Genomic DNA, 27,880 nt, shown 5'->3' on the forward strand with positions numbered 1-27,880 from the left:
CCTTGACTCTGTGGGGTCCTCTGACGGAGGCCCCTCACGTGACCAGCGGCCTCGTTCACTCACTCCGGGTCCTTGCGCCACAATCTCCGCCTCCCCTTCAGAACCCCACCCAACCGCTTGGCGCAGGCCCCGCCCCTTCCCATCTGCGGGGCGGCAGGAGGGGGCCTGGGCAGGATGGCAGTGAACCAGAGCCACACCGAGAGCCGTCGTGGGGCCCTCATCCCCTCTGGCGAAAGGTGCCTGAAAAGAAGCCTGTGCAGCTGTCAGAGTGAGGAGAGGCCAGGAGAATTGGCGGCGCGCAAACTCTCAGCCAATCAGAGACTTGCCCGCCTTTTTTGCGCTCACGGCAAGCGTAGCTCTTCCCCGACCGTTAGGGACAGTGCTGCCTCGCGGGTGTTCTAGATGTGAACGTGGTGGAGGCGGGAATAGGGGTGTCGCACGTGTAAAGGGCACGTGCGCAGGGAGTGAGCCGCGTGCTGCCTCAGAAAAAAGTTGAAAGTGCAGTGGCAGGAAAGGGAAGTCACACCGACCCTCGGGGTGGCATGCGGTGCCGTTAGGAGGGCGCTACCGTTGTAGAGTGACGGCAACAAGATCCCAGGCTTCTGGGAGGTAGAAGAGGCACGAGGGTGGATCTTTCTAGAAAGATCCTGAACTGTCCGGGGCCTCTCTTCACCCTCAGAACTTCAAAAAGCCCTCTCTCTTCTTCGCCCCCAACCAAGGAGATGACTGGTCTTACTTTTTTGAAAAGATGGGGACCAAAAGAAGACACGTCTGGGAAGAGTGATGTTCTCTCATCTCCCATTACGGCCCTGGGGTTTGCACCCCTGGCTTTGTGTGGTGCTAGCAGTGCCTGCTGCTCACCCGTTTCCTCCAGCTTCTGTCAGGTTCAGCCCAGAGTTGCCCATTTTTACTTCCCTACCCAATACCTCGGCTCCTGCCTCACTCCCCTCCTCAGTCCCCTGCCCAGGCTGTTAGAGTCCTGTCCGAACTCCCCAACAGTTCTTGAACATGCTCCTCTCTCTGTTCAGATTTGCCATCCTTTTCCTTTGCTCTCACCTAGCTGTGAGATTCTGAAGCACAACGCATTGCTCAGGTGAGGCAAACCACACCCAGATTGCTTTGAATGCATCTGTCAGGAAGATCCTTGAAGACAGTACATCATGCTGATGTCCAGATCTGTTTTTTTCTGTTTCCTTGCCCAGAATATTTTCTTGACAGATTTATACGCTCTGTCAAGGCTGTACGTCCTCCCTTGACCCCGAAGGACCGCTGCTAGGACCGTTTCCCTAGTAGGGAGATGATTGCCCACCATGCTGACTCCCTGCACGCTGGCCTAGAGAACTATGACCTCTGTGCCTGTGGCTCTGTGCCTAGAAGCCACTTCTAATCTGGTGTTTGGATGTCTTCTCAGCTGGGCTACGGGTTTGTCTCTCTGCTTTTCTGTTTGTGTGCTGGAGGCAAGGAATGAAGCGTGGTCTTAAAAAAATTATAACAAATATTGATTTTATGTCAGTTAATTTTGTGGAGTCCTTTCTGTACTCTCCAATGGTTGATCTTATTGGGGCACTGTTCTAAGAGCTTTATGGTTATAACTGCCGTATCTGCAATGAGGATCAGTACTATTTTCCTCATTTCATAGGTGGAAAAACTAAAACAAAAAGTAATTTGCTTAAAATCATATGGTCAGTCATGTGGGAGAGCTCTGAATTTTGGTAGTGTGTATTCATGTCTCTAGGCTGGCTGCCCCTCGAAAAGGATGAAGACTATGTCTCTTTTTTCTCCTCTGCAAACAAGGCTCTGTCAGTGCTCTAGCTTTTTGGGTAGAAATTAATTTACAGAAATAGCTTGAGAGGGAGAAGATTGGTTATATTTTAACTTCTTCTGAGTATTCACAATACGCAGTTAAGAAATTCATAACAGCTTGGCTATGTTGTGTGGAGATATTTTTTTCTGATCCCAGCTGAAAAGTCATAAATGTATGAGCCAGACTGTATTGGTAAAAAGGAAGATACTGGCTGAGTTTTTTTTTTTTTAATCTGTATTCTAAAATGTGCAGGTAATACCATGTAGAAAAATTGGGAAACATTTAATTACCCCAAATTCTTACATTCAGTGCTTTTTATATTTTGATATGTATCCTTTTGTACGTCCTCCTGTGGAAATAGACACACCTTCCCTTATCAGACTGCTTTGTAACTTGTTTTTCTCATTTACCAATGTATTGAGAATGCTTTGCAGTATTAGCATCTATTAATACATCATTGTTTTCAATGTCTGGTACTCCAATATGCAGACATTTTTGCTCAAGCCACTATCTGGGACAAGTCTGGTTTTAATTTGTCATTGCTATAAACATTGCCACAGTGAATTTCTTAAAGATTTATTTTTGGTCACCTGTCAAAATGTTTCTTTCATACGTATTCCTGAAAGTGAAATTGTGGGGTCAGAAGACATAGACTTTTTAAAAAGTATTTATTTGTTATTTATTTAAATATTTATTTTTATTTATTTGGCGGTGCCGAGTCTTGATTTTGGCACACAAACCTTTGTTGCGGGCTGTGGGAACTTTAGTTGTGGTGTGCAGGATCTAATTCCTGGACCAGGAATTGAACCCAGGCCTCCTGAATGAGCTGGCAGTTTTAACTGCTGGACCACCAGGGAAGTCCCCAGAGGACAGAGACTTTTAAAAATTTTTTATATATTTATAATATAAAAATCCTTGTAAAAATATTTTAAAATATTACACATATCTTATATTTAACTTATTTATAAATGGAAATATATTTATTGCAAAATCCCCCTACAATTTCAGTTTCAGTTCAGTCACTCAGTCATGTCTGACTCTTTGTGACCACATGAACCACAGCATGCCAGGCCTCCCTGACCATCACCAACTCCCGGAGTTCACCCAAACCCATGTCCATTGAGTCGGTGATGCCATCCAATCATCTCATCCTCTGTCGTCCTCTTCTCCTCCTGCCCTCAATCTTTCCCAGCATCAGGGTCTTTTCAAATGAGTCAGCTCTTCGCATCAGGTAGCCAAACTATTGGAGCTTCAGCTTCAGCATCAGTCCTTCCAATGAATATTTCAGGACTGATTTCCTTTAGGATGGACTGGTTGGATCTCCTTGCAGTCCAAGGGACTCTCAAGAGTCTTCTCCAACACCACAGTTCAAAAGCATCAATTCTTCGTCACTCAGCTTTCTTTATGATCCAAGTCTCACATCCATACATGACTACTGGAAAAACCATAGCTTTGACTAGATGGATCTTGGTTGGCAAAGTAATGTCTCTGCTTTTTAATATGCTGTCTAGGTTGGTCACAGCTTTTCTTCCAAGGAGCAAGCATCTTTTAATTTCCTGGCTGCAGTCACCATCTGCAGTGATTTTGGAGACCAAGAAAACAAAGTCTGGGAAAAAAAAAAGAAAACAAAGTCTGTCACTGTTTCTGTTGTTTCCCCATCTATTTGCCATGAAGTGACGGGACCGGATACCATGATCTTCATTTTTTGAATGTTGAGCTTCAAGCCATCTTTTTCACTCTCCTCTTTGACTTTCATCAAGAGGCTGTTCAGTTCCTCTTCACTTTCTGCCATAAGGGTGATGTCAGCTGTATATCTGAGGTTATCAATATTTCTTCCAGCAGTCTTGATTCCAGCTTGTGCTTCATCCAGCCTGGCATTTCCCATGATGTATTCTGCATGTAAGTTAAATAAGTGGGGTAACAACATACAGCCTTGATGTACTCCCTTCCTGATTTGAAACCAATCCGTTATTCCATGTCCGGTTCTAACTGTTGCTTCTTGACCTGCATACAGATTTCTCAAGAGGCAGGTCAGATGGTCTGGTATTCCCACCTCTTTCAGAATTTTCCACAGTTTGTTGTGATCCACACAATCAAAGGCTTTGGGGTAGTCAATAAAGCAGAAATAGATGTTTTTCTGGGACTCTCTTTTTCAATGATCCAGCAGATGTTAGCAGGTTGATCTTTGGTTCCTCTGCCTTTTCTAAACCCAGCTTGAACATCTGGAAGTTTTTGGTTGAAGCCTTGATTGGAGAATTTTGAGCATTGCTTTGCTAGCATGTGAGATGAGTGCAATTGTGTGGTATTTTGAGCATTCTTAAGCATTGCCTTTCTTTGGGATTGGAATGAAAACTGACCTTTTCCAGTCCTGTGGCCACTACTGAGTTTTCCAAATTTGCTGGCAAATTGAGTGTAGCACTTTCACAGCATCATCTTTTAGGATTTGAAATAGCTGAGCTGGAATTCCATCAACTCCACTAGCTTTGTTCGTAGTGATGCTTTGTAAGGCCCATTGGACTTTGCACTCCAGGATGTCTGGCTCTATGTGACTGATCACACCATCGTGATTATCTGGGTCATTCAGATCTTTTTTGTATAGTTCTCATGCATATTCTTGCCACCTCCTCTTAATATCTTCTGCTTCTGTTAAGCTCATGCCATTTCTGTCCTTTATTGTGCCCATCTTTGCATGAAATGTCCCCTTGGTACCTCTAATTTTCTTGAGGAAATCTCTAGTCTTTCCCATTCTATTGTTTTCATCTGTTTCTTTGCATTAATCACTTAGGAAAGTGTTCTTATTTCTCCTTGCTATTCTTTGGAACTCTCCATTCAGATGGGTGTATCTTTCTTTTTCTCCTTTACCTTTCGTTTCTCTTCTTTTCTCAGCTATTTGTAAGGCCTCCTCAGACGACCATTTTGTCTTTTTGCATTTCTTATTCTTGGGGATAGTTTTGGTCACTGCCTCCTACACAATGTTACAAACTTCCGTCCATAGTTCTTCAGGCACTCTATCAGATCTAGTCCCTTGAATCTATTTGTCACTTCCATTGTATAATTGTAAGTGATTGGATTTAGGTCATACTTGAGTGGTCTAGTGGTTTTCCCTACTTTCTTCAATTTACTCATCTTACATAACTCTAAATTTGTATCCTTGACTAACATTTCCCCATTTTCCTCATCCCCTCAACCCCCAATAACTACTGTTATACTCTTTGCTTCTATGAATTTGATTTTGTTTTAGATTCCACATGTAGGTGAAATCATATAACTGTCTTTGTCTCTGTTATTGCACTTAGCATAATGCCCTCAAGGTTCACCCATGTTGTGGCATGTGACAAGATTCCTTCATTTTTAAGACTGAATAATATTCCATTGTATGTATATACCACATTTTGTTTCTCCATTCACTGATAGACTTTTAGATTGCTCCCTCCTCTTGGCTATTCATATTAATTATGAATAGTGCTGTTATGAATATGAGTGCACAAATATCTTTTTGAGACCTTGCTTTCAATTCTTTTTGATATATACCCAGAAGTGGGATTGCTGGATCATGGAGTAATTCTATTTTTAATTTTTGAGGCAACTCCATACTGTTCCATAATGCCTGCACCACTTTACAATCCCACCAAGAGTGCACAGAATTTCCAACCTGTCAATATTCTAGGCCACAAACACCTAGAATATCTTTTCCAATAGTAGTCATTCTAATAGGTGTGAGGTGATATCTCATTTGTGGTTTTGATTTGCACTTCTCTGATGATTAATAATGTTGAGCATCTTCTCATATTTTTTTCTATTTATATATCATTTTTGGCGAAATGCCTATTTAAGTCCTCTGTCCATTAAAATTTTTTTTTCTTTTAAACTTTTTATTTTGTATTGAGGGATAGTTGATTAACAATGTGATAGTTTCAGGTGAATAGCAAAAAGACTCAGTCATGCATACACATGTATCCATTCTCCCCCAAACTCCTCTCTCATCCAGGCTACCAAATGATACTGAGCAGAGTTCCATGTGCTATACAGTAGGTCCTTGTTGGTTATCCCTTTGTTCATTTTTAAATCAGATTTGTTGTTGTTGAGTTGTAGGAGTCCTTTATATATCTTAGATGGGCTGTGTGTGTGTGTATGTGTGTGTGCGTGTGTGTGTGTGTGTGTGTGTATGTGTGTGTGTGAGCCAGTGTTTGTCACTCAGTCAGGCAGTGTAAAACTGTCTTAATTTTCACTTCCTGATTGGGCACAGCCTCATTGTCAGCCAGAGGTAACAGTTCTAGAGCCTTCTCAGGTTTCTTCTGAGCATGACCCCAGCCCTGATGTGTGAAAGCACCCAGTCTGTGATACTTTCTAGATTTCCATGAACATGTCGGAGGTTTTCAAAGACTTTATTCCTCAAAGCATCTCATTCCCCAGTCTTTTCTTCCTGTCTTTTAAGTTTTTTATTGTTTGCCCCCCCAAAGTCATCTTTTGCCCCACTTAACAGCTCTCACGCATTTTGAAATGTTGTTTAACAAATGTACCCTGGGTAGTTGCCTTAATCCTGAGGGAGTTCTTGAGCTAGTCCTCCAGGGAACCCCTGGACAGGTCAAAACAGAAAACCACAGTAAGGTCTGTTCTCCTCCCCTCACCCCAGTACTTTGTACTTATACTGAGAACGTGGGTGGTTGTTTTCAGAGCTGTGCCAAGCTAGGGAGTGGAGGAGTACCGGGGTAAGTTGAAGTGCACAAAGCTCTTACTGACGCTCTTATTTTTTTTTTCTTGATTAAACATTCTGCTGTAAGCTTCTGATTAGATTCTAGAGTTCTAGACTGACTTCTAGAGTTCCCTATTCCACTATTGTTGCTGACATCCATTTTTTCATAGTCTCTTTTCTTTTTTGGCTTGGTGTCTTTATTTATTTATTTTTTTCCATTTATTTTTATTAGTTGGAGACTAATTGCTTTACAATATTGTAGTGGTTTTTGCCATACACTGACATGAATCAGCCATGGATTTACATGTGTTCCCCATCCTGAACCCCCTCCCACCTCCCTCCCCATCCCATCCCTCTGGGTCATCCCAGTGCACCAGCCCCGAGCACTTGTCTTATGCATCCAACCTGGACTGGCGATCTTTTTCACATTTGATAATATACATGTTTCGATGCTGTTCTCTTTTCATAGTCTCTTAAGCACTTTTTAGGCATATACTATCACCCTAATTCTAGTTCTTATTACCTCATATCAGGACTATGTCAGTTTTTAAATGGAGCCTTCTGACATATCACCATTTCCTTGGTCATGTGACTTACCTGCTGAGACAGCTGCAGGTCACAGTTTTGCCTTGCCTGTTGAATGGTGTCACTATCTCTATTCCCAACGTGGGTCCAGCTTTATCTCACTATTCCTCCTAATCACACTTCCATGATGTTTTGATAAATTCACACAGGTAGGCTGCTCCCAAGTATACAGTGTTCTTTCCACTGATGCTGCTCCTGCACTTCCACTAATGCTGTTTGCACCCCATCAGGACTGTCCCCTACCCTCACTTCTGCCCACTGAAACACTATTCATCTCTTAAGAATCAGCTCAAATTTCAACTTTTCTATAAAATCATTCCTTATTACTTCTACCAAGAGCTGATCTCTATCCGCCATGATATTTTTTCTGCTTATGTGATGCATATCATGTTTTTCTTGCATTATTACTTATATTCATGTTTTCATTCATTCATTCTTTCAATAAATATTAAGAGTATATATATATATATATATATGTATATATATATATATAACTAAGAAAGGGAAAAAAACCCAATAGGATTCTGTAAGAGTAGGATGAGTCCAGGTTTTTCAGGTTAGGAGTGAAGGGAGAACATGGCAGACATGTCAGAGGATTCTGTAGCACACTTCATATGTCTCACCTTCTTTACCAGAGTCCAAGAAACAGTTTCATTAACACAGTGCTTTATATAAAATGCGCAAGAAGTATAAGAATTAGTGGACTTTAAGAATAGAATTAGGTTTGCTAAGAAAGAAAAAAAAAAGAACCCAGTGATAAAGAGGAAGTCAAGCAAGTGTGAGTTGTCAGAGAACAAGAGCATTTCAGTTCCTTTCTATTTTAATAAAATAGTAGCAGTAGCACCAGTAGCAGCAAATGACGTTTATTAAAATCTCCCTCCAGGCTAAAAACTGCGCGGAGAGCTTTGTTTGTATCTTTTTTATATATCTCCTAAGCCGTGTGCTGTCTGCCCTTTCTCTTCTGCAGTGTCTTGAAGCAGTGTGAGGATGTGGACCTCTGCTTCCTACAGAAACCAGTGGAATCCTATCTCTTTAATGGTACAAAGAAAGGAACGTTGTTTCTCACTTCATACCGGGTAATTTCCCTCTTTTTCATCTAATTTATTTTTTGTTTTTTTCACGGTGCCGGGTCTTCATGGCTATGTGCGGGCTTTTTCTAGTTGTCGTGAGTGGGGGTTACTCTGGAGTTGCAGTGCTTGGGCTTCTCACTGCAGTGGCTTCTCTTGTTCAGGAGCACAGGCTCTAGGGCACTCGGGCTCAGGAGTTGTGGCACACAGGCTTAGTTGCCCTGTGGCATGTGGATTCTTCTTGGACTAGGAATCGAACCCATGTACCCTGTATTGGCAGATTCCTAACTATTGAACCACCAGGAAAGTCCCATACCAGGTAATTTCTGCTTCTCCTTTGAACTAATTAACTCTACGTTTGTCTCCCTTAAAACGGAGAGAGGTTAAACCTTGACTTTCAAAATGTTTTGAAACATTTCCACTTGGAGATTTTCCCTGTTGAAGAGTGATAGAACAAAATCGGTGATGTTTCTCAATTAGGCCAGGAGCCAAAGCAGCCTTGACTTTAGAATTGCTCTTCTATGTCTCAACCCATGGACGAATTGCATTCCTTTCCTAAAGTTTCTTTCCTTTCTTAGGTGGTCTTCGTGACGTCACACTTAGTCAATGACCCCATGCTTTCCTTTATGATGCCGTTTGGCCTGATGGGTGACTGCACCATTGAACAACCAATTTTTGCCCCCAACTACATTAAAGGAACCATTCAGGCAGCTCCGGGTGGTAAGTGTCCCCCTCAGAAGTGTATTTTTTCTCACAAGCTTAGAGAAAGTTGAAGACTCAGACTTCACTGGGTGGTGTCTCTCTCCGTGTTTCTGGCAGCGCGTCTGTGACCGTGCGCCAGCCTCTCAGTGTGCTGTTTCTGCCCCCAGGTGGCTGGGAAGGACAAGCTGTTTTTAAGTTATCCTTCAGGAAAGGAGGCGCCATCGAATTTGCCCAACTCATGGTAAAAGCTGCCTCTGCTGGTGAGCGATGCTGAGAAAGATATCGAGTGCTTTGGAGTTTGGGGACCTGTATAACTGGAGTAGGACTGTTAACTGGTGAAGACTTCTGGCCTCTGTGGTCAGGACGTTGGTATTTGCCCATGTTGTTGTTGTTTAGTCAGTAAGCTGTGTTCAACTTTTTTCAGCCTCGTGTACTGTGTAGACTGCCAGCCTCCTCTGTCCACGGGATTTCCCAGGCAGGAATACTGCAGCAGGTTGCCATTTCCTTCTCTAGATTTCACCTGTATTCAGTGGGTATTTCCTGAACCTACTGACTATGTACCAAGTACCCTACTACATGCTAGAAACATAAGATTTGGTCCTTCCTTAACCTGAAGGAGTTCACAATCTAGTGGGAATTTACATTCAGACACCCGAATGATTATCCCTGATAGTCTCTTGTCCATTTAAGTGGCTGTATCATTGATACTCTTGTTTTTGGTAGAGTTATCTTGGCTCTTCTTCCTCTGGCATGCCTTCTTGTCTTCTTTGCTTTTCTTGGGTTTAATTCTCATTTTTCATGGGACTAAAGCATGGGAAGAGATACTGTTAAGTCCTGCAGCACTGATCTAACAGATGTACCAGAGGACTCTTTCAGACTTAGAATACAAGTAATCTTTTAATTCAATGTAGCTTCACTTTATATCCCTCACTCTCAGTTTTTATATTCTAATTCAACTGGACTGCTTTGCACCTTGCTCTCCCATCTCTGAGCCTTCAGGCTATTTGTTCTGTCTGGAATGCTCTTCCTCTTTCTGTCTGGAATGCTCTTCCTCTTTCTCCCTTGCTTTCCACCACCAACTCCAATCTAGTTAAGATGCACACGGTCTAGTGGAAATAGACATATGCAAGAATAATACATTGTCCTATCTTATGGTGGGGCTTCCCTGGTGGCTCAGAGGTAAAGAATCCACTTGCAATGCAGGAAATACAGAAGTGGATTTGATCCCTGGGCTGGGAAGATCCCCTGGAGAAGGAAGTGGCAACCCACTCCAGTATTCTTGCCTTGGAAACCCCATGGACAGAGGAACCTGGCAGGCTACAGTCCATGGGGTCACAAAGAGTCAGACACAACTGAGCACATCCCACCCAGTTAAGATAATGCTAGCTATTGAAACAGATAAACCCCAAATTATCAGTGACTTAAGATAATGGTGGAGAAGGAAATGACAACCCATTCCAGTATTCTTGCCTGGGAAATCTTATGGACAGAGGAGCCTGGCTGGCTGCAGTCCACGGAGTCACAAAAAATCAGACACAACTAAGTGACTAAACAAACAACAATAAGGTAATGGATATTACTGCTTATATAAAGGCCAGTTGGGAGCTTTTCTGACAGTTCAGTGGTTAAAATTTCCCCTTTCATCACAGACAGTGTGAGTTCTATCCCTAGTCAGGAGCTCAGACCCCACATGCCTCGGGGCCAAAAAACCAAAGCATAAAACAGAAGCAGTATTGCAACAAATTCAATAAAAACTTTAAAAATGGCTCACATCAAAATAAATCTGAAAAAGAGGCCAATCAGCAGGGGCTAAAGGGACCTCTGTTCCACACAGCCCTTCAGGGACCCGGGGTAGTAGAGTCTCATCAGTAACACATGGCTTCCACTGCCTCTTTGGGTGGCCAGCAGAGTGAGGAAGAGAGTCAAGATCTCACTTTGGAAGTTTTCGTGGGCCAGGCATGGAAGCTGTGTGCATCGCTTCTGGTCATATGCCACAGGGCAGAAATTGGTGTGGCAGGCTGACAATGGCTCTGAAAATATAAGCCTGAGAATCTTTGAATGTTACTTTGTAAAAAAAGAGGAAAAAAAAAGGCTTTTCAGATATAATTAAGGATCTTGAGATAAGAGAATTACTCTAGATTACTCAAATACCATCAAATATTAAATACCATTAAAGTGTCCTTGTAAAAGAGATGCAGAGGAGACCAACAGAAGCTTTCTTTGGTAATGCCATTGTTGTTGTTCAGTCAGTAAGTCATGTCCAGCTCTTTATGACCCCATGGACTGCAGCATGCCAGGCTTCCCTGTCCTTCACTATCTCCCAGAGTTTGCTCAAACTCATGTTCACTGAGTCAATGATGCCATCCAACCATCTCATCCTCTGTCGCTCCCTTCTCCTCCTGCCCTCAATATTTCCCAGCATCAGGGTCTTTTCCCATGAGTCGTCTCTTCACATCAGGTGGCCAAAAGTGTTGGAGTGTCAGCTTCGGTATCAGTCCTTCCAATGCATATTCAGGGTTGATTTCCTTTAGGATTGACAGGTTTGATCTCCTTGCTGTCCAAAGGACTCTCAAGAATCTTCTCCAGCACCACAGTTCAAAAGCATCAATTCTTCGGTGCTCAGCCTTCTTTATGGCCCAACTCTCACATCCATACATGACGACTGGAAAAACCACAGCTTTGACTATATGGACCTTTGTTGGCAAAGTGATGTCTCTGCTTTTTAAAACACTGTTTAGGTTTGTCATAGCTTTTCTTCCAAGGAGCAAGCGTCTTAATTTCATGGCTGCAGTCACCACCTGCAGGGTACTGCCATTATGTTGGCCTTTAATGGAGTTATCCTGACAACTTGATATAATCTTCACTTGAAAATTTTTTTCTGAATCCCTATTATGGTGGGTATTATGCTAGGCCTTCAATAAGCATAGGAAAATATACACAATCACTGTCTTTAGGAAGCATACAGTTGAGGACAAGGACAGTGTATATTTTAAATCTTGTATCCTGGGAGCATTGCCGGACACTCATGTAACATGTTGGTTAATACTTTGTTAATTATTTGGTTGATAGTTGCTGTATATCTGTCTTAAAAGAATTAAAGAGCCCTTATTTTGCCAAATTTGTCTTCTCAGCTGCCAGAGGAATTCCACTTGGAAGTGTAAATTACTGGTTCGACACTTCAGGACTGTACATAATTACTGTCCCAGGGGCTGCAGTGTGCTCCCCACAGACATCTTGTCCAGGTAAGTATGGCAGGGAGGTTCTTCCTGGGAGGTAAAAGGGTGTGCCCAAGGCTCGCAGATCTAATCGCTGAAAGCTTGCCTCCAACTCTGCTGCAAGAGAAGCAGCAGAGTTTTGGGCGTTGGAAAATAGTTGAGTCCATGATTTCATTTCCAGATTCAAACCCAGTGGCAAGTCAGTAAGTGACCGGCTTTCCCTTTCAGGCTTTTTTGTTGTTGTTCAGTCACTCAGTTGTGTCCTACTCTTTGCAATCCCATGGACTACAGCACGCCAGGCTTCCCTGTCCTTCACCATCTCCCAGAGCTTGCTCAAGCTCGTGTCCATCGAGTCGGTGATGCCATCCAACCATCTCGTCCTCTGTCGTCCCCTTCTCTTCCTGCCTTCAATTTTCCCAGCATCAGAGTATTTTCTAATGAGTTGGCTCTTCGCATCAGGTGGCCAAAGTATTGGAGTTTCAGCTTCAGCAGCAGTCCTTCCAAGGAATATTCAGGAATGATTTCCTTTAGAACTGACTGGTTTGATCTCCTTGCAGTCCTAGGGACTCTCAAGAGTCTTCTCCAACACCACAGTTCAAAAGCACCAATTTCAGGCTTACTTTGATGTACAAATATGGAGGATATTGGGCAACTCTCATCAGTAGGAAGTCACTTCTGCTTACAACCTGAGCAGAAACGTGTGCTCTTGCATACCTCCCCCTTCCTCTCTCACACAAGCACAGCCGTCACGCTTGTGCCACGCCTTTCATCCTCACTGAGGTCTCCAATCCTGGACTTTGTGACCTGTGCCCTTTCCTGTAGCAGCTGTATCTGTCCACAGATGCTGAGCCATGTTCCCCAGAGATGTAGATCAGTATTCTCAAATGTAGTTCACAGTCTGTGGGTGGACCACGAAAGGTCTCCTGACAGGCTGCCAACAGACCCCAGATGCAGGCCATTTCTTGGGTTTTCCTTGGAGCATGATACGCATGTCCATCAGCATTTAGTTTGTATACAACTGATGGGTAGTTACTTCTGGCCTTTATAGTTACCTTAATTTTTAAGTGTTAATCAACTGACATTCAAAATTTTGAAGTAAGTATTGCTAAGGCTTTATAAAAATGTTTTTAAGTTGAAATTTGTATAACATACAATTAACCATTTTAAAACGTACAATTCAATGGTATTTAGTGAATCACAATGCTGTGCAGCCATCAGCTCTCTCCAGTTTCAAAACTTTTCCAGGACTTCCCTGGCAGTCCAGTGGTTGACTCTGCCCTGTCACTTAGGGGGTTCAGGTTTGATCCCTGGTTGGGGAACTAAGATCCTGCATGCCGTGCTGCACAGTCAAAAAGCAAACAAACAAACAAAATGGAAAACTTTTCCATTACTCCATAAGAATACCCCATACCCACGAAGTAATCATTCCTTGTCCTCTCTCCTTTGTCTCTTGGTTTCCTCTAATCTGCTTTTTTGTCTTTTTGGATTTGCCTGTTCTGTGTATATCACATAAAAGAAGCCAAGCAACATGTGACTTTGTGTTTGGCTTATCTCACTTAACATGATGTTTTCAAGGCTCCTCCAAGATGTAACATGTATCAGTACTTCACTTTTTGTGTCTGACTAGTACTCCATTGTATATATCATAGTTTGTTTATTCATTCGTGCATTGATGCACATATGGCTGGTTTCCACCTTTTGATTATTATGAATAATAGCTGTTATAATCATTTGTATATAGGTTTCTCTGTAGACATAAGTTTTCATTTCTCTTGAGTACGTACTTAGGTTTGGAATTATTGGGTGATATGGTAATTCAATGTTTAACTTTTTTGAGAAACCACCAAACTCTTTTTCCGCAGCAAGTGCACTGTTATTTTACTCTCACCAGCAATGTACAAGTTCCTATTGCTCCATATCGTTGTCAATGCTTGTTATTTTCCTTTCTTTTTGCTTGTTGTTTATAGTAAAGTCATCCTAGTGAAGTGAGGTGATATCTCATTATAATTTTAATTTGCATTTTCTTAATGACCAATGGTATTGAACATCTTTTCATGTGCTTTTCGACCATTTGTGTATTTTCTTTGAAGCTGTATCTTTTCAAGTCCTTTGCCCATTTAACAATATTTGTTGACTCATTTTTGGCCACACTGTGTGTGTTGCTGCTCTTGGGCAGCAAGCAGGGGCTCCTTTTTTGCACTGTGCGTCCTTGCAGGCCTGTCATTGCAGGGGCTTCCCTTGTTGCGGAGCAGGGCCTAGAGAGCGCTGGCTCCAGTAGTTGTGGTGCACAGGCCGAGTTGCTCTGCAGCGTGTGGGATCTTCCTGGACCAGAGACTGAACCCATGTCACCTGCACTGGCAGGCGGATTCTTAACCACTGGACCACCAGGGAAGCCTGAGTATGGTGTTTAATTTCCAGAAATTTGTGAATTTTCCAGTTTTACTTCTGTTGTTGGTTTATACATTAATCCCTTTGTGATCAGAGAAGCTACTTTGTATGACATCTACCTTTTAAAATCTATCCAGACTTGATTTGTTACCTAATATATGGTCTATTCTAAAAATATCACGTGTCCTCGAGAGTACCAGCGTCCCAGGTGGCACTACTGGTAAATAATCTGCATGCCAATGCAGGAGACATAAGAGATGAAGGTTCGATCCCTGGGTCGGGAAGATCCTCTGGAGAAGGGAAAATTCCATGGGCAGAGGAGCCTGGTGGGCTGCAGTCCATGGGGTCACAAAGAGTTGGACACAGCTGATCAAGTGAGCATTTGAGAGTAAGATGTGTTCTGTTGTTGGGTAGAGTGTCCTGTGTTTGTTAGATCCAGTTGACTTGCTGTGCTTTTTCAAATCCTCTGCTTTCTTATTTATCTTCTCTCTGGTTGTTCTATCCATCAGTGTGAGTGAGGGATATTGAAGTCTTCAACTATTACTGTGAAATTACTTCTTCCTTCAATTCTGTCAGTTTTTGCTTCATATATGTGATGGTCTGTTATCAGCTGTGCAAATGTTTATAATTGTTATATTCTTTTGCTGAACTGAACATTTTATTAATATGTAATTTTCTTTATTGCTTAATCTTTTTGATATAAAGTCTATTTTGTCTGATATAATATAGTTATTTTTGCTCTCTTTTGGTTACTATTTACATGGAATATCTTTTTTCATCCTTTACTTTCAATTTATTTATGTCTTTGTATCTAGAACAAGTCTCTCAAACACATAGCATGTAGTTGAATCATGAATTTTCATTCATTCTGCAATCTCTGTCTTTTGATTGGGGAATTTAATGCATTTGCATTTAAAGTAATTACTGATGATGGGAGCCTTACTTCTACTGTTTTACTATTTGGTTTTTATATGCCTTATAGCTTTTCTGTCCCTTATTTTCTGCATCACTGTCTTCTTTTGTGTTGTTTTTTGATAGTGAAAAGTATGAATTTCTTTCTCATTTCCTTTTGTTTATATTTTATAGCTTTTTTTTTTTTTTTTTTGGTGTGACTACCATGGGGGTTACATTTAACATCCTAAAGTTATAACACTGATTTGAATTTTACAATCTTAACTTCAATAACATACGAATATTCTGTACCTTTACAAGCCCTCCATCTCACTCCTTTTATGATGTCACAAAACTGTATTTCTATACATTGTGTCCCCAAACACATAATCTAATATTTCCTGTAAATGCATTAGTCTCTTAAGTTATGTAGAAAACAAAAATGAAATTACAAACTTTTGTTATAATAATATTGACTTTTATAATTGGTCCATGATTTACCTTCATTGAGATATTTATTTCTCATTTGGCTTCAAATTATTATCTAGTGTCCTTTCATTTGACTCCCTTCAGCACTTCTTGCAGGACAAGTCTAGTGGTAATCAACTCCCTCAGGTTTTGTTTATCTGGAAACATCTTACTTTCTTTCTCTATCTGAAAGGAGTTTGGCCATATATAGGATTCTTGTTAGATAGTTAATTTCTGGCCTCCAACATTCCTGAAGAGAAATCTGCTAATCTTCTTATTGAGGATCTCTTGCATGTGATTATTCACGTCTCTCTTGCTGCTGTCCCCTGGACTGCAAGGAGATCCAACCAGTCCATCCTAAAGGAAATCAGTCCTGAATATTCATTGGATGGACTGGTGCTGAAGCTGAAACTCCAATACTTTGGCCACCTGATGTGAAGAGCTGACTCATTTGAAAAGACTCTGATGCTGGGAAGGATTGAGGGCGGGAAGAGAAGGGGACAACAGAGGATGAGATGGTTGGATGGCATCACCGACTCAATGGACATGGGTTTGGGTGAACTCCGGGAGTTGGTGATGGACAGGGAGGCCTGGTGTGCTGCAGTTAATGGGGTCGCAAATAGTTGGGCATGACTGAGCGACTGAACTGAACTGAACTTGCTGCTGTCAAGATTCTCTTTTTTGTAAGTTTGACTATAATGTGTTGGTGTGGATCTCTTTGAGTTCATCTTATTTGGAGTTTATTGAGCTTCTTGGATGTTTATATTCATGTCTTTCATCAGATTTGAGAAGTTTTCAGTCATTTTTTCTTCAAATACTTTCTCTACATCTTCCTCTCTTTCTTCTTTTTCTGAAACTTCCACAATGTATATGTTGGTCTCCTTGGTAGTGTTCCACTGGTCCCTTGGGCTCTGTTCACTTTTCTTCAATATTTTTCTTTCTATTCCTCTCTATCTACAGTTTTTGTTGTTCTATATTCAGGTTTACTGATTCTTTCTTCTGCCTATTCAAATATGAATTTGAATCCCTAGTGAATTTTTCATCTCAGTTATTGTACTTTTCAACTCCACGATTTTGTTTGTGTTGGTTTCCTGTTATGTTTTCTTTCTCTTTATTGCTGTTTCTATTTTGCTCATATATCACTTTTCTTGAGTTTATATACATTTTTCCTTTTGTTCTTTGAGCATCTTAATGATGATTCTTTTAATTTTTTCTAGATAGCTTAAATATTAAATATGGATTTTAGAAAAATAAGTTGACAGTTATCCATTCACATTGACACAGTTAAATCATTTTGGGAATGTAGCCAAGGAAATAAATAAAACCCATGTTTATTATAATATTAAATGGAAAGTTGGAAGCAACATAACTCCCTGACAATCAGGTAGCACTTATCATAAGTAGCATTTATCCATATGATAAAATATTGTCCAGATTTTAATTTGTGAAATACGTTAATGATATAAAGAACTTTCTTGGCAGTCCAGTGGTTAAGACTTGGCATTTTCATTGCTGAGGGCCAGGTTCAACCCCTGGTTGGGAAACTAAGATCTCACAAGCCATGCAGAGCAGCCAGGAATAAAAGAAAAAATAATATAAAGAACATTCTCACAATGTCAAGTAAAATGAGCCAGATTTTAAAAAATTGTATGATTGTCATAATCATGACTGTATAAAAAATATTAACAGAGATCCTACTTATAAATATACCAAAATAATAAGTTTTCGTCTTTGATGATGGAATTATAGATGACTTTTAAAAATTTATCTCTTCTCTATTTTCCAAATACATATTCCTCATTGAGCATTTTTTTATGATCAAAACAAACTTTACTGAGTTAATATGTATCTGTGTACAACTATTAGTATGTAGACATTTAACTATAGGTTATTTTCATGTTAATTTTAATTCCTCCACAACAGGAAATGTTAAAGCATCCAACTGGTGATGGCTGAAGGATAAGGCTTTTGCATTGTTCTGTCTGAATTCTCTTCCTATTTCAGTCTGCTTCAGTATTTTTTTAATCTTCCACCTCCTTCTTACTTATTCCTTGTCTGCTCTAAAAAATGAGTAATTGATTTTTTTTTCCTTCTCAGCATATCCAATTGTGATCTATGGACCCCCACCACCAGGATATGGAGTCCAACCAGGGGAATATGGAACTCCACCAGAACGATATGGAGCCCAATCAGGGGGATATGGAGCCCCTCCTGGGGGATATGGAGCCCCACCTGGGGGATATGGAGCCCCTCCTGGGGGATATGGAGCCCCACCTGGGGGATATGGAGCCCCTCCTGGGGGATATGGAGCCCCACCTGGGGGATATGGAGCCCCTCCTGGGGGATATGGAGCCCCACCTGGGGGATATGGAGCCCCTCCTGGGGGATATGGAGCCCCACCTGGGGGATATGGAGCCCCACCTGGGGGATATGGAGCCCCTCCTGGGGGATATGGAGCCCCACCTGCAGGATATGGAGCCCCACCAGTTGGAAATGAAGCCCTACCACCAGCATATGAAGCTCCATCTGCTGGAAATACAGCTGCCTCTCACAGATCTGTGGCAGCTCAGCAGGAGACTTCTCTTCCCTAATCTTCTCAGGTCCATTTACCACCTTCTCAGAGTTAAACCTTGAAGACTCACTAAGCAAAGGGCACCCTAAAACTGAAGTCACAGTAAGAAGGAAGACTCAGGTAGGTGGTTGAAGTCCCATCCCAGATAGTTGTCATACCCTTTGGAAGGGCAACCTTAGAGGGAAGATGAAGCTTTACTTCCACGCCTAGATTTTAGAGGCCAAGTCAGTTCTTGGCTGGGCTTCCCTGGTGGCTCAGTTGGTAAAGAATCTGCCTGCAATGCAAGAGATGCAGGTTTGATCCCTGGGTCAGAAAGATCCCCTGGGAGAAGGAAATGGCAACCCACTCCAGTATGCCTGCCTGGGAAATCCCATGGACAGAGGAGCCTAGCAGGCTACAGTCCATGGGGTTGCAAAGAGTCAGACACAACTTAGTGACTAAACCACCACCACCACCACCAATTCTTGATTAGATGGGCTAAAGGAGAAGTACATTTGTACAGCTAATTCTCCAACAATTTGGTTGATATTGGCTGCATTTTTTTAATTACATTTTTTTAAACATGCCTTGTGTCAGTTTGGAAAAACTGTTCTGCATTTTCCCCTCTCCAATTCAAGAAACATCCATTATGCTAAGTTTGCTAGGAACTAAGATATATGTTAAAAATATCAAGTTGAGGGATTTTCCTAGAGATCCAGTAGTTAAGACTTCATGCTTCCAATGCAAAGAGCATGGGTTTGATCCCTGGTTGGGAAACTAAGATCCCACATGCCATGTGGCATGGCCAAAAATTTTTTAAAAATCAAGTTGAACACTTATTTTTCACAGCATTCTTTATATTAGTGAAAGGATATAACAACTTAAATTTTCAGTAGTAAGAGAGAATTTCACAAATTATACAATGAAATGTTGTGCAACCATTGAAAATGATATCTAAAGGTAGGCGAGGCCTTCTTTAAGAAGACAAAAAATAATGAAGCAATAAAGGAAAACAGTGATAAATTTGACTATATCAAAATTTTAAACTTCTGTATGACCAAAGTTAGAAGCTAAGCAATAGACTAGGAGGAACTAATTGCCAACGTACATATTAAACAAAAAATTTGTGGTCAAAATATAAGAAGAACTTTACAAATCAACTCAAAAGAAAATATGGACAAAAGATGTGAATTCTCAATTAACTGAGGCAATAGCCTCAAGAAACATTTGAGGACTTCCTTGGTGGCACAGTGGATAGGAGTCCACCTTCAAATGCAGGAGACATGGGTTCAGTCCCTGGTTTGGGAAGATTCCACATGCCACAGAGCATGAAAAGATGTTGAACTTTTGTGTTAGATAAATGAAACTTGAAATGAGAAACAATTTTTATCTCTAAAGATTCAGAAGCATTAAAAAGATTGAGACAGTCGATGAAGTGACTTCCACCTTGGGCCTTTTCCCATGCTCCTTGTTACAAACTGCTTGTGAGTGGCATCCATCCAAGTGAGAAACTGGTATAGGCTGCCATGGAAATCAGTGCACAAAGGTAGCCCCGGCTGGTAAGGGATGGTCTTGGTTTCTGGACTCTGTATTTTTCTAGTAAAGGAACCCAGCTCTTGCAGGTCTAAAACCATGGCCCATGGACCAATAACATTCAGGTATGTGGCCATAGAGTTCTTTCAGCATAAGTTGGAATTTCTCAACCTTGTTCCAAAGTTGTACTGCAATGAGTAACTTGGTCTCACTGGGCAATTCCATTTCTTTTTGAAATACTTATTTATTTGACTATATTGAGTCTTAGTTTTGGCATATGGAATACAGTTCCCTGACCAGGGTTTGAACCTGGGGCCTCTGCATTGAGAGTGTGGAGTCTCAGCCACTGGAGCATCAGGGAAGCGTCCCCAAGTACCTTTTGAAAGTTAAAATATTTCTACTCTTGACTTAGCAGCTTCACTCAATATCCATCCCTAAGAAAAGGAAAGATATACCCATTTGAATGCAGAGTTCCAAAGGATTAGCAAGGAGAGATAAGAAAGCCTTCCTCAGTGATCAATGCAAAGATATAGAGGAAAACAATAGAATGGGAAAGACTAGAGATCTCTTCAAGAAAATTAGAGATACCAAGGGAACATTTCATGCAAAGATGAGCACAATAAAGGACAGAAATCGTATGGACCTAACAGAAGCAGAAGATATTAAGAAGAGGTGGCAAGAATATACAGAAGAACTATACAAAAAAGATCTTCATGACCCAGATAATCACGATGGTGTGATCACTCACCTAGAGCCAGACATCCTGTAGTCAAGTCAAGTGGGCCTTAGGAAGCATCACTATGAACAAAGCTAGTGGAGGTGATGGAATTCCAGTTGAGCTATTTCAAATCTTAAAAGATGATGTTGTGAAAGTACTGCACTCAGTATGCCAGCAAATTTGGAAAACTCAGTAGTGGCCACAGGACTGGAAAAGGTCAGTTTTCATTCCAATCCCAAAGAAAGTCAATGCTTAAGAATGCTCAAAATACCGCACAATTGCACTCATCTCACATGCTAGCAAAGTAATGCTCAATATTCTCCAAGTAGGCTTCAACAGTATGTGAGCCATGAACTTTCAGATGTTCAAGCTGGATTTAGAAAGGGCAGAGGAACCAGAGATCAAGTTGCCAACATCCATTGGATCATCGAAAAAGCACAAGAGTTTTAGAAAAACATCTATTTCTGCTTTATTGACTACCCCAAAGCCTTTGACTGTGTGGATCACAACAAACTGTGAAAAATTCTGAAAGAGGTGGGAATATCAGACCACCTGACCTGCCTCCTGAGAAATCTGTATGAAGGTCAAGAAGCAACAGTTAGATTAGGACATGGAACAACAGACTGGTTCCAAATCAGGAAAGGAGTACATCAAGGCTGTATATTGTCACCTTGCTTATTTAACTTATATGCAGAGTACATCATGAGAAATGCCATGCTGGATGAAGCAAAAGCTGGAATCAAGACTGCTGGGAGAAATATCAATAACCTCAGATATGCAGTTGACACCACCCTTATGGCAGAGAGCGAAGAACTAAAGAGCCTCTTGATGAAAGTGAAAGAGGAAAGTGAAAAAGTTGGCTTAAAGCTCAACATTCAGAAAACTAAGATCATGGCACTTGGTCCCATTACTTCATGCCAAATAGATGGGGAAACAATGGAAACAGTGACAGACTTTATTTTTGGGGGCTCCAAAATCACTACAGGTGGTGCCTGCAGCCGTGAAATTAAAAGTTGCTTACTTCTTGGAAGAAAAGTTATAACCAACCTAGACAGCATATTAAAAAAGCAGAGACATCAGACATCACTTTGCCAACAAAGGTCCATCTAGCCAAAGCTCTGGTTTTTCCAGTCATGTATGGATGTGAGAGTTGGACTATAAAGAAACCTGAGTGCCAAAGAATTGATGCTTTTGAACTGTGGTGTTGGTGAGGACTGTTAAGAGTCCCTTGGACTGAAAGGAGATCAAACTAGTCAATCCTAAAGGAAATCAACCCTGAATACCTCATTGGAAGCACTGATACTGAAGCTGAAACTCCAATACTTTGGCCATGTGATGCGAAGAGCTGACTCCTTGGAAAAGACCCTGATGCTGGGAAAGATTGAAGGCAGGAGGAGAAGGGGACAACAGAAGATGAGATGGTTGGATGGCATCACCAACTCGATGGACATGAGTTTGAGTAAGTTTGGGAGTTGGTGATGGACAGGGAAACCTGGTGTGCTGCAGTCCATGGGGTTGCAAAGAATCGAACACGATTGAATGACTGAACTGAAGAAATACTTGCACATGTGCACAAAGTTGTATGTGGGAAGATTTCATTACATTCAAAGTTTTTAACGGCACCAAATTAAAAATATCCTATATACCTGTTAATAGTAAATATTAAATAAACAGTGGTTAAGGCTCTGTGCTTTCACTGCAGGGGGTATGGGTTTGATCCCTGGTCAGGGAAATAAGCTCCTGCATGCCACTTGGCAAAAATAAATAAATAAATAATTTCTTGAACTGAATAAAAATGAAAATACAACATACCAAATTAAAAATTTATATGGGGAAAGTAATAACTTTTTTAAAATTAGAAAAAAGATATAGAGAGCAGCTGGCTGCTGCTTTTCCTCTTTAAGTTACCAGCATTGAGTCATGTATGAGTCTAGGAAACTGGAACGTCAGTAGCACAAGGGAATTACAATAGCACTGCCAGTATGTCCAGACTGGCACATTATGCTCCTTAATATTGAAGGCCCTGCACGATCTGGCCCTTCCAGTGACCTCTCTAGCCGAGTGATCCAGCAGAGCATGACCTTTGCCTCTTCCTTCCTCTCTGCCTGTTCTACTCATCTCTCAAAAGAGCCCAGAAGAGCTTTTTCTGAACTCCCCTTCTAGCATAATTTGGCTTCCTTGGTGTCTCAGAGGTAAAGAATCCACCTGCAGTGCAGGAGATATAAGAGACACACGTTCAATCCCTGGGTTTGGAACATCCCCTGGAGTAGGAAATGGCAGCCCACTCCAGCGTTCTGCCTGGGAAACCCCATAAACAGAAGAGCCTGGATGACTAGAGTCCATAGGGTTGCAGAGTCGGACACAAATGAGCGCACGTGTGCGCGCGCGCACACACACCCCCCCTCCAGGATAACTGCACTTCTGCTGAACTTGTATTGTAACCCTGGAGTGTTTCTCGTGAAATACCGTGTCAATCTTAGTGGGATCGTCTGTGTGCTCATCTCCTCCATAACCTGTGAGCTCCTTGAAAGCAGAGTCTGTATCTCATTGCAGGGGCCCCGAGCAGAAGGCACAGCCTACAGAGGGTGAATAAACATTCCTAGAGTGAATAAAGACATAAATAAATTGTGTTTCTTGATTTATGATATACACATACAATACATTCATACCTTCCTGAGTTCTGGTCATCAACTGAAGACTATAATTTGCAGAATCAGTTTTGCTCGGCAGACAGAGAGGATTAGAAATTAAAATTTCAGGGACTTCCCTGGTGGTCCAGTGCAGTGACTGAGACTCCAGGCACCCAATGCAGAGGGCCCAGGTTCCATCCCTGGTTAGAGAACCAGATCCCACATTCCGCAAATAAGAGTTCTCATGTCACAACTGACGATTCTACATGACACAATGAAGATCAAAGATCTTGCATGCCTCAACTAGGACCCGGTGCAGCCAAATCAATAAATATGTTTTAAAAAGAAATTAAAAATTCAGACTTTGTAACAAGTGTTGGTGAGGATGTGAAGAAAAGGGAACCTTCATAAACTATTCGTGGGAATATAAATTGGTGCAGCCACTGTAGAAAACCATCTGGAGTGTCCTCAAAAAACTAAAAGTAGAACTACCATATGATCCAGCAATTTCACTCCTGAAATTTCATTATCTGAAGAAAACGAAAACACTATTTCATAAAGATATATATATGCCAGTGTTCATAGTAGAATTATTTACAGTAGCCAAGATATGGAAGCAACCTAAATGTCAATCAACAGATGAATGAATAAAAAGGATGTGATACACACACACACAATGGAATACTATCAACCATAATAAAGAATGAAATGTTGTCATTTGCAACAACATGGATGGACCTGGAGGATATTATACTAAGTGAATTAGGTCAGACAAAGACAAATACTGTATGATATCACTTATATGTAGAATATAAAAGATAAAAATATAAAACAAATTAGTGAATATAATGAAAAAAGAAACAGACTCACAGATATAGTGAACAAACTAGTGATTATCACTGGGGAGAGGGGAGGGGAGGGGCAAGATAAGGGTAGGGTTCATACTACTATGTATAAAATAAGCTACAAGGATATACTGTACAGTACAGAGAATTTAGCCAATATTTTATCATAACTATAAATAAAGTATAATCTTTTTTCTGGGCTGTGCTGCATGTCTCGTGGGGTCTTAATTCCCCGACAAGGGATTGAACCAGGGCCCTGGCCTTGAAAGTGCCAAGTTCTAACTACTGGACCACCAGGGAATTCCCAAATGGAGTATAATCTTTAAAAATTGTGAATCACTATGTTGTACCCCGAAACATATAATATTGTAAATCAACTATACCCCCAATTAAAAATTAGTAAATAAATTGACAAACAAAAAAATTATTTTTTCAGATTTTGAAGAAAGCTGTTCCCTCTCTGGCCGACTGAGCTAAACAGTCCTGAAGGTATGATGCGTTTCCCTCCTTCCTACCTCACAGCCATAGTTTGTATGCTTCCTACTGGCCTAAGCGACCACTGGTGAGGTGGTCCTATAGAACTCATCTGGTGTTTGCAGATGACCTAATGAGGTGCCAGGCACATGCTAAAGCACTTCAGAACTGTATCTCACCGTAAAAATCCAGTGAGGTGTTACTATCTTCATGTTACTACTAAGCACAATGAAGCTTGGAGAACTTAGGAAACCAAAGAATCCCAGCTGTTGAGCAGTGGAGGCAGGACATGGGACCCTAACCTCTGACTTGGAAACTGCTCTTTGAGCATCTCCTTTTCATCCCACAGGTGCCCAGTGGTAGGAGGTGTTCGTGTGCATGCACACGATCTTCTCCACACACCTGTGAGGTCCTGGTGAGCTGAGTTCCTTTCCCTGCTGCAGACCTGATCGGAGGGCTTAGAAAATCGAGTGTGTCAGAGGTGGTTTAGCAGCTCAAATGAGGGCTCAGATTTCTCACGGGACCAGAAGACTGGTTCCAGATCTGTGGCTGCCATGTAACTGAGAGCTGAGAGTCTGGGGTCAGCTGCCCCTGAGTCAGCTTTACTAGCCTAGGAAAAAGAGAATCCCGAGATCTTTGGCAATTCACAGCCTCATGCCCTCCTGCCCTCATCACAGCCTCAGAGTTGAAGGCTCTAATGCATTAATTGCCTCTGTGATGGCCCTGAGTAACGGGTACTTAAAACAGATGGAAGGTGAAGAGCTTGAGAGGCAGTAATTATATCAATTGGCCAGAATGGTTATTAACTATCTCTCCATGCCTAGCATCCTGACAGGCACTTCACATGCATAATCCAGTGAGGTGGGTGTCTCATAAATGAAGAAACTGCAGTGAGGGAGAAGCAAATTGCCAAAGGCACACAGCCGGCTAACAACTGACAGGGCGGGATCTGAACTTGGGTTTCCCTTTTCATTCACACGCTCGTTGGTTGCGTGCTTGTTGTGTGCCATTTCTTTGAGCTTTGGTGGGGGTGGTGTAGTCACTATGTCGTGTCCGACTCTTGTGACCCCATGGAGTGTAGCCCACCAGGCTCCTCTGTCGTGGGATTTCCCAAACAAGAATACTGGAGTGGGTGGCCATTTCCTTCTTCAGGGGATCATCCCAACCCAGGGATCCAACCCGAGTCTCCTATATTGCAGGCAGGTTCTTTACCACTGAGCCAACAGGGAAGCCTTCTGTGTGCTTTGTATTCAAGAAAATGAACGAAAATTCCTGTTCTTTTGGAGCTAACATTCTAGTAACACTAAAACACTGTCTATATGTATATATACTATATAGTATATAATGTGATGATATAACCAGGCATATCATATTCAAACTGCAGAAAAAGCAAAGACAGAGAACTTATTGAGAGCTGTGAAAAATACAGAGCAAGGTAAGGGAGATTGGGAGCCCTGGGGGTTGGCCGAGGGAGCAGATTGTACCTTGTTGAGAAGGTGACATTTCAGTAACGATCTGAAGGGTGAAGGAGATGAGGGAGGTGGCCATGCAGGTATCTGGGGAAGAGTGCCCTAGGCAGAGGGAGCAGCTAGTGTAAAGGCAGCTTAATTCCAGGTGCCTTCCCTTATGCCTAGTGCCTCAAAACATAGATGAAGGTGAGAAGAAGACTCCTGTTCTCAAGGAAGGAAGATGCTTGAAAACAGATTACAAGCCAACTAGAATGAGAGAGATGTGAACCGGCACATAAAACAGCTTGGGGATGGAGACTGACTCTCTTTAGAGAGTCAGTTTTCTAAACAGGCCTTCTTCCTGCCTCAGACCTGAGCAGAAAAGAGAAGTCGCTGGAACCAAAGAGGCTAGGGTCACCCTGCTTAGACAACCTCGATTAAAGCCTGCTTGCTGTTGCATACCTTGGCCATGGCCCCGGCTCTCTCTGTTTCTGAGGGCATCTCTGACATGCCTCTCCTGGTGCTAGTCCCTTGGGGCCTCCCAGGAGGGCAGCTTGGATGTACCCAGGCTCTCAGGTTCAGGGTGGGCACCGCACTTGTCTGGTTCCCAGAGTTGGGTCTTAGTGCTGAGGTCTCTGAATCCTCTTGATGGAGCACTTGTCCAAGTCAGGGAAGCCTATTCCCTGACTCTCCGTGGAGAGGAGGGCCTAAGTAAATTGTGGGGTGACCACCTGTTTGTTGTACTGCCCCATACTGTATTGCCGTGGGCTTCCTAAGGATCAGTTCAGGTTAAGTACGTACTGAGGTTGCTTTCTGCCAGTCCTGTTCTCTAAGGAATCTGACATGGCCTGATCTTGAGGACTACACCGACTGCTCCAGAGATAGATAATTCCATTACATTTCCCAAGTGTCCACCTTGTCCTGGACTCCACCCACCCCTAAAATGTAAGATGGAAACAGGTAGGTACTGCACCCTCTCTGTGGTCCCCCTGGGGAGGTTGTCTAGACCTCCCCCTGTTGGCTTGCTCTGCTGGTCTTATTTTCCCTGGTCCTCAGACCTCTGATATGGCCTTGGCATACCTCAATATAGGAACTATTTTAGAAATATTTCTGCTCAAGCTTGGGTTTCTCCCTTAGACCCAATTCTGGCATAGACTCCTGGCTTTAACCTGATGACCAGTAAGAGAGACACTTCTAATTCCAGACAAAAGTGCAGTTGATAGAGGTCTGCACAGGGTTTGGAGGAGGAGTTCTGGCCAGCTTGAGCTGGCTTTGTAGGCTTCCTGAAGAAGGGGATGCCTGCGTTGTTTTGTTTTGTTTTTTTTTTAATTTATTTATTTATTTGGCTGCATTGAGTCTTAGTTGCCGCATGCAAGATCTTTCAGTTGCAGCACACTAACTCTTAGTTGCAGCATGTGGGATCTAGTTCCCTGACCAGAGATTCAACCCCGGCCCCTTGCTTTGGGAGCTTGCACTCTTAGCCACTGAACCACCAGGGAAGCCTCACCTGTCTTGTTTTGATGCCCCAACCAGGAAGGCCTTTGTGGTCTAGTCTTAGTAAGGAAGCTAGTCCATGTACAGGGATAAGAAAAATCAATATTGTCAAGATGTCAGTTCTTCCTAATTTGATCTATTGATTCAACATAATCCTAATCAAAATTCTAGCAAGTTATCTTGTAGATATCAACCAACTGATCCTAGATTTTATATGAAGAAGCAAAAGATGAGTAATAGCCAACACAATTTCAAAGAACAGCAACAAAGTTGGAAAACCGTCTCTATCCAACTCCAAGACTTTATATAAAGCTACAATAATCAAGACAGTATGGTGTTGGTGAAAGAATAGACAAACATCAATGAAACAGAAT

General features: G+C 41.9%; 1 protein-coding gene across 8 annotated transcripts; it reads left to right on the forward strand.

The window, feature by feature from the left end:
- The first annotated feature begins 111 nt into the window (after nt 1-111).
- Nucleotides 112-26,478, forward strand: WBP2NL (WBP2 N-terminal like). Of its 8 annotated transcripts, none has more exons than XM_020877022.2 (10): nt 304-1,093; nt 8,050-8,158; nt 8,728-8,869; nt 9,019-9,111; nt 11,983-12,093; nt 18,414-18,505; nt 24,527-24,579; nt 24,914-24,979; nt 25,949-25,999; nt 26,199-26,478. In XM_020877022.2, exons 1-7 carry the CDS (start codon nt 723-725, stop codon nt 24,560-24,562), a joined length of 954 nt encoding a protein of 317 aa, XP_020732681.1. In that variant the 5' UTR covers nt 304-722; the 3' UTR covers nt 24,563-24,579; nt 24,914-24,979; nt 25,949-25,999; nt 26,199-26,478. The 8 variants fall into 8 exon arrangements, with proteins under 8 accessions (XP_020732678.1, XP_020732676.1, XP_070309548.1 ...); XM_020877016.2 differs by having other exon boundaries at nt 315-1,093; nt 17,911-18,505; XM_070453445.1 differs by lacking the exon at nt 24,914-24,979 and adding an exon at nt 1,203-1,422 and having other exon boundaries at nt 1,009-1,093; nt 17,911-18,505.
- The last annotated feature ends 1,402 nt before the right edge of the window (nt 26,479-27,880 follow it).

Source organism: Odocoileus virginianus, chromosome 23, assembly GCF_023699985.2.
Source record: "Odocoileus virginianus isolate 20LAN1187 ecotype Illinois chromosome 23, Ovbor_1.2, whole genome shotgun sequence".
Taxonomy (NCBI): Eukaryota; Metazoa; Chordata; class Mammalia; order Artiodactyla; family Cervidae; genus Odocoileus; species Odocoileus virginianus.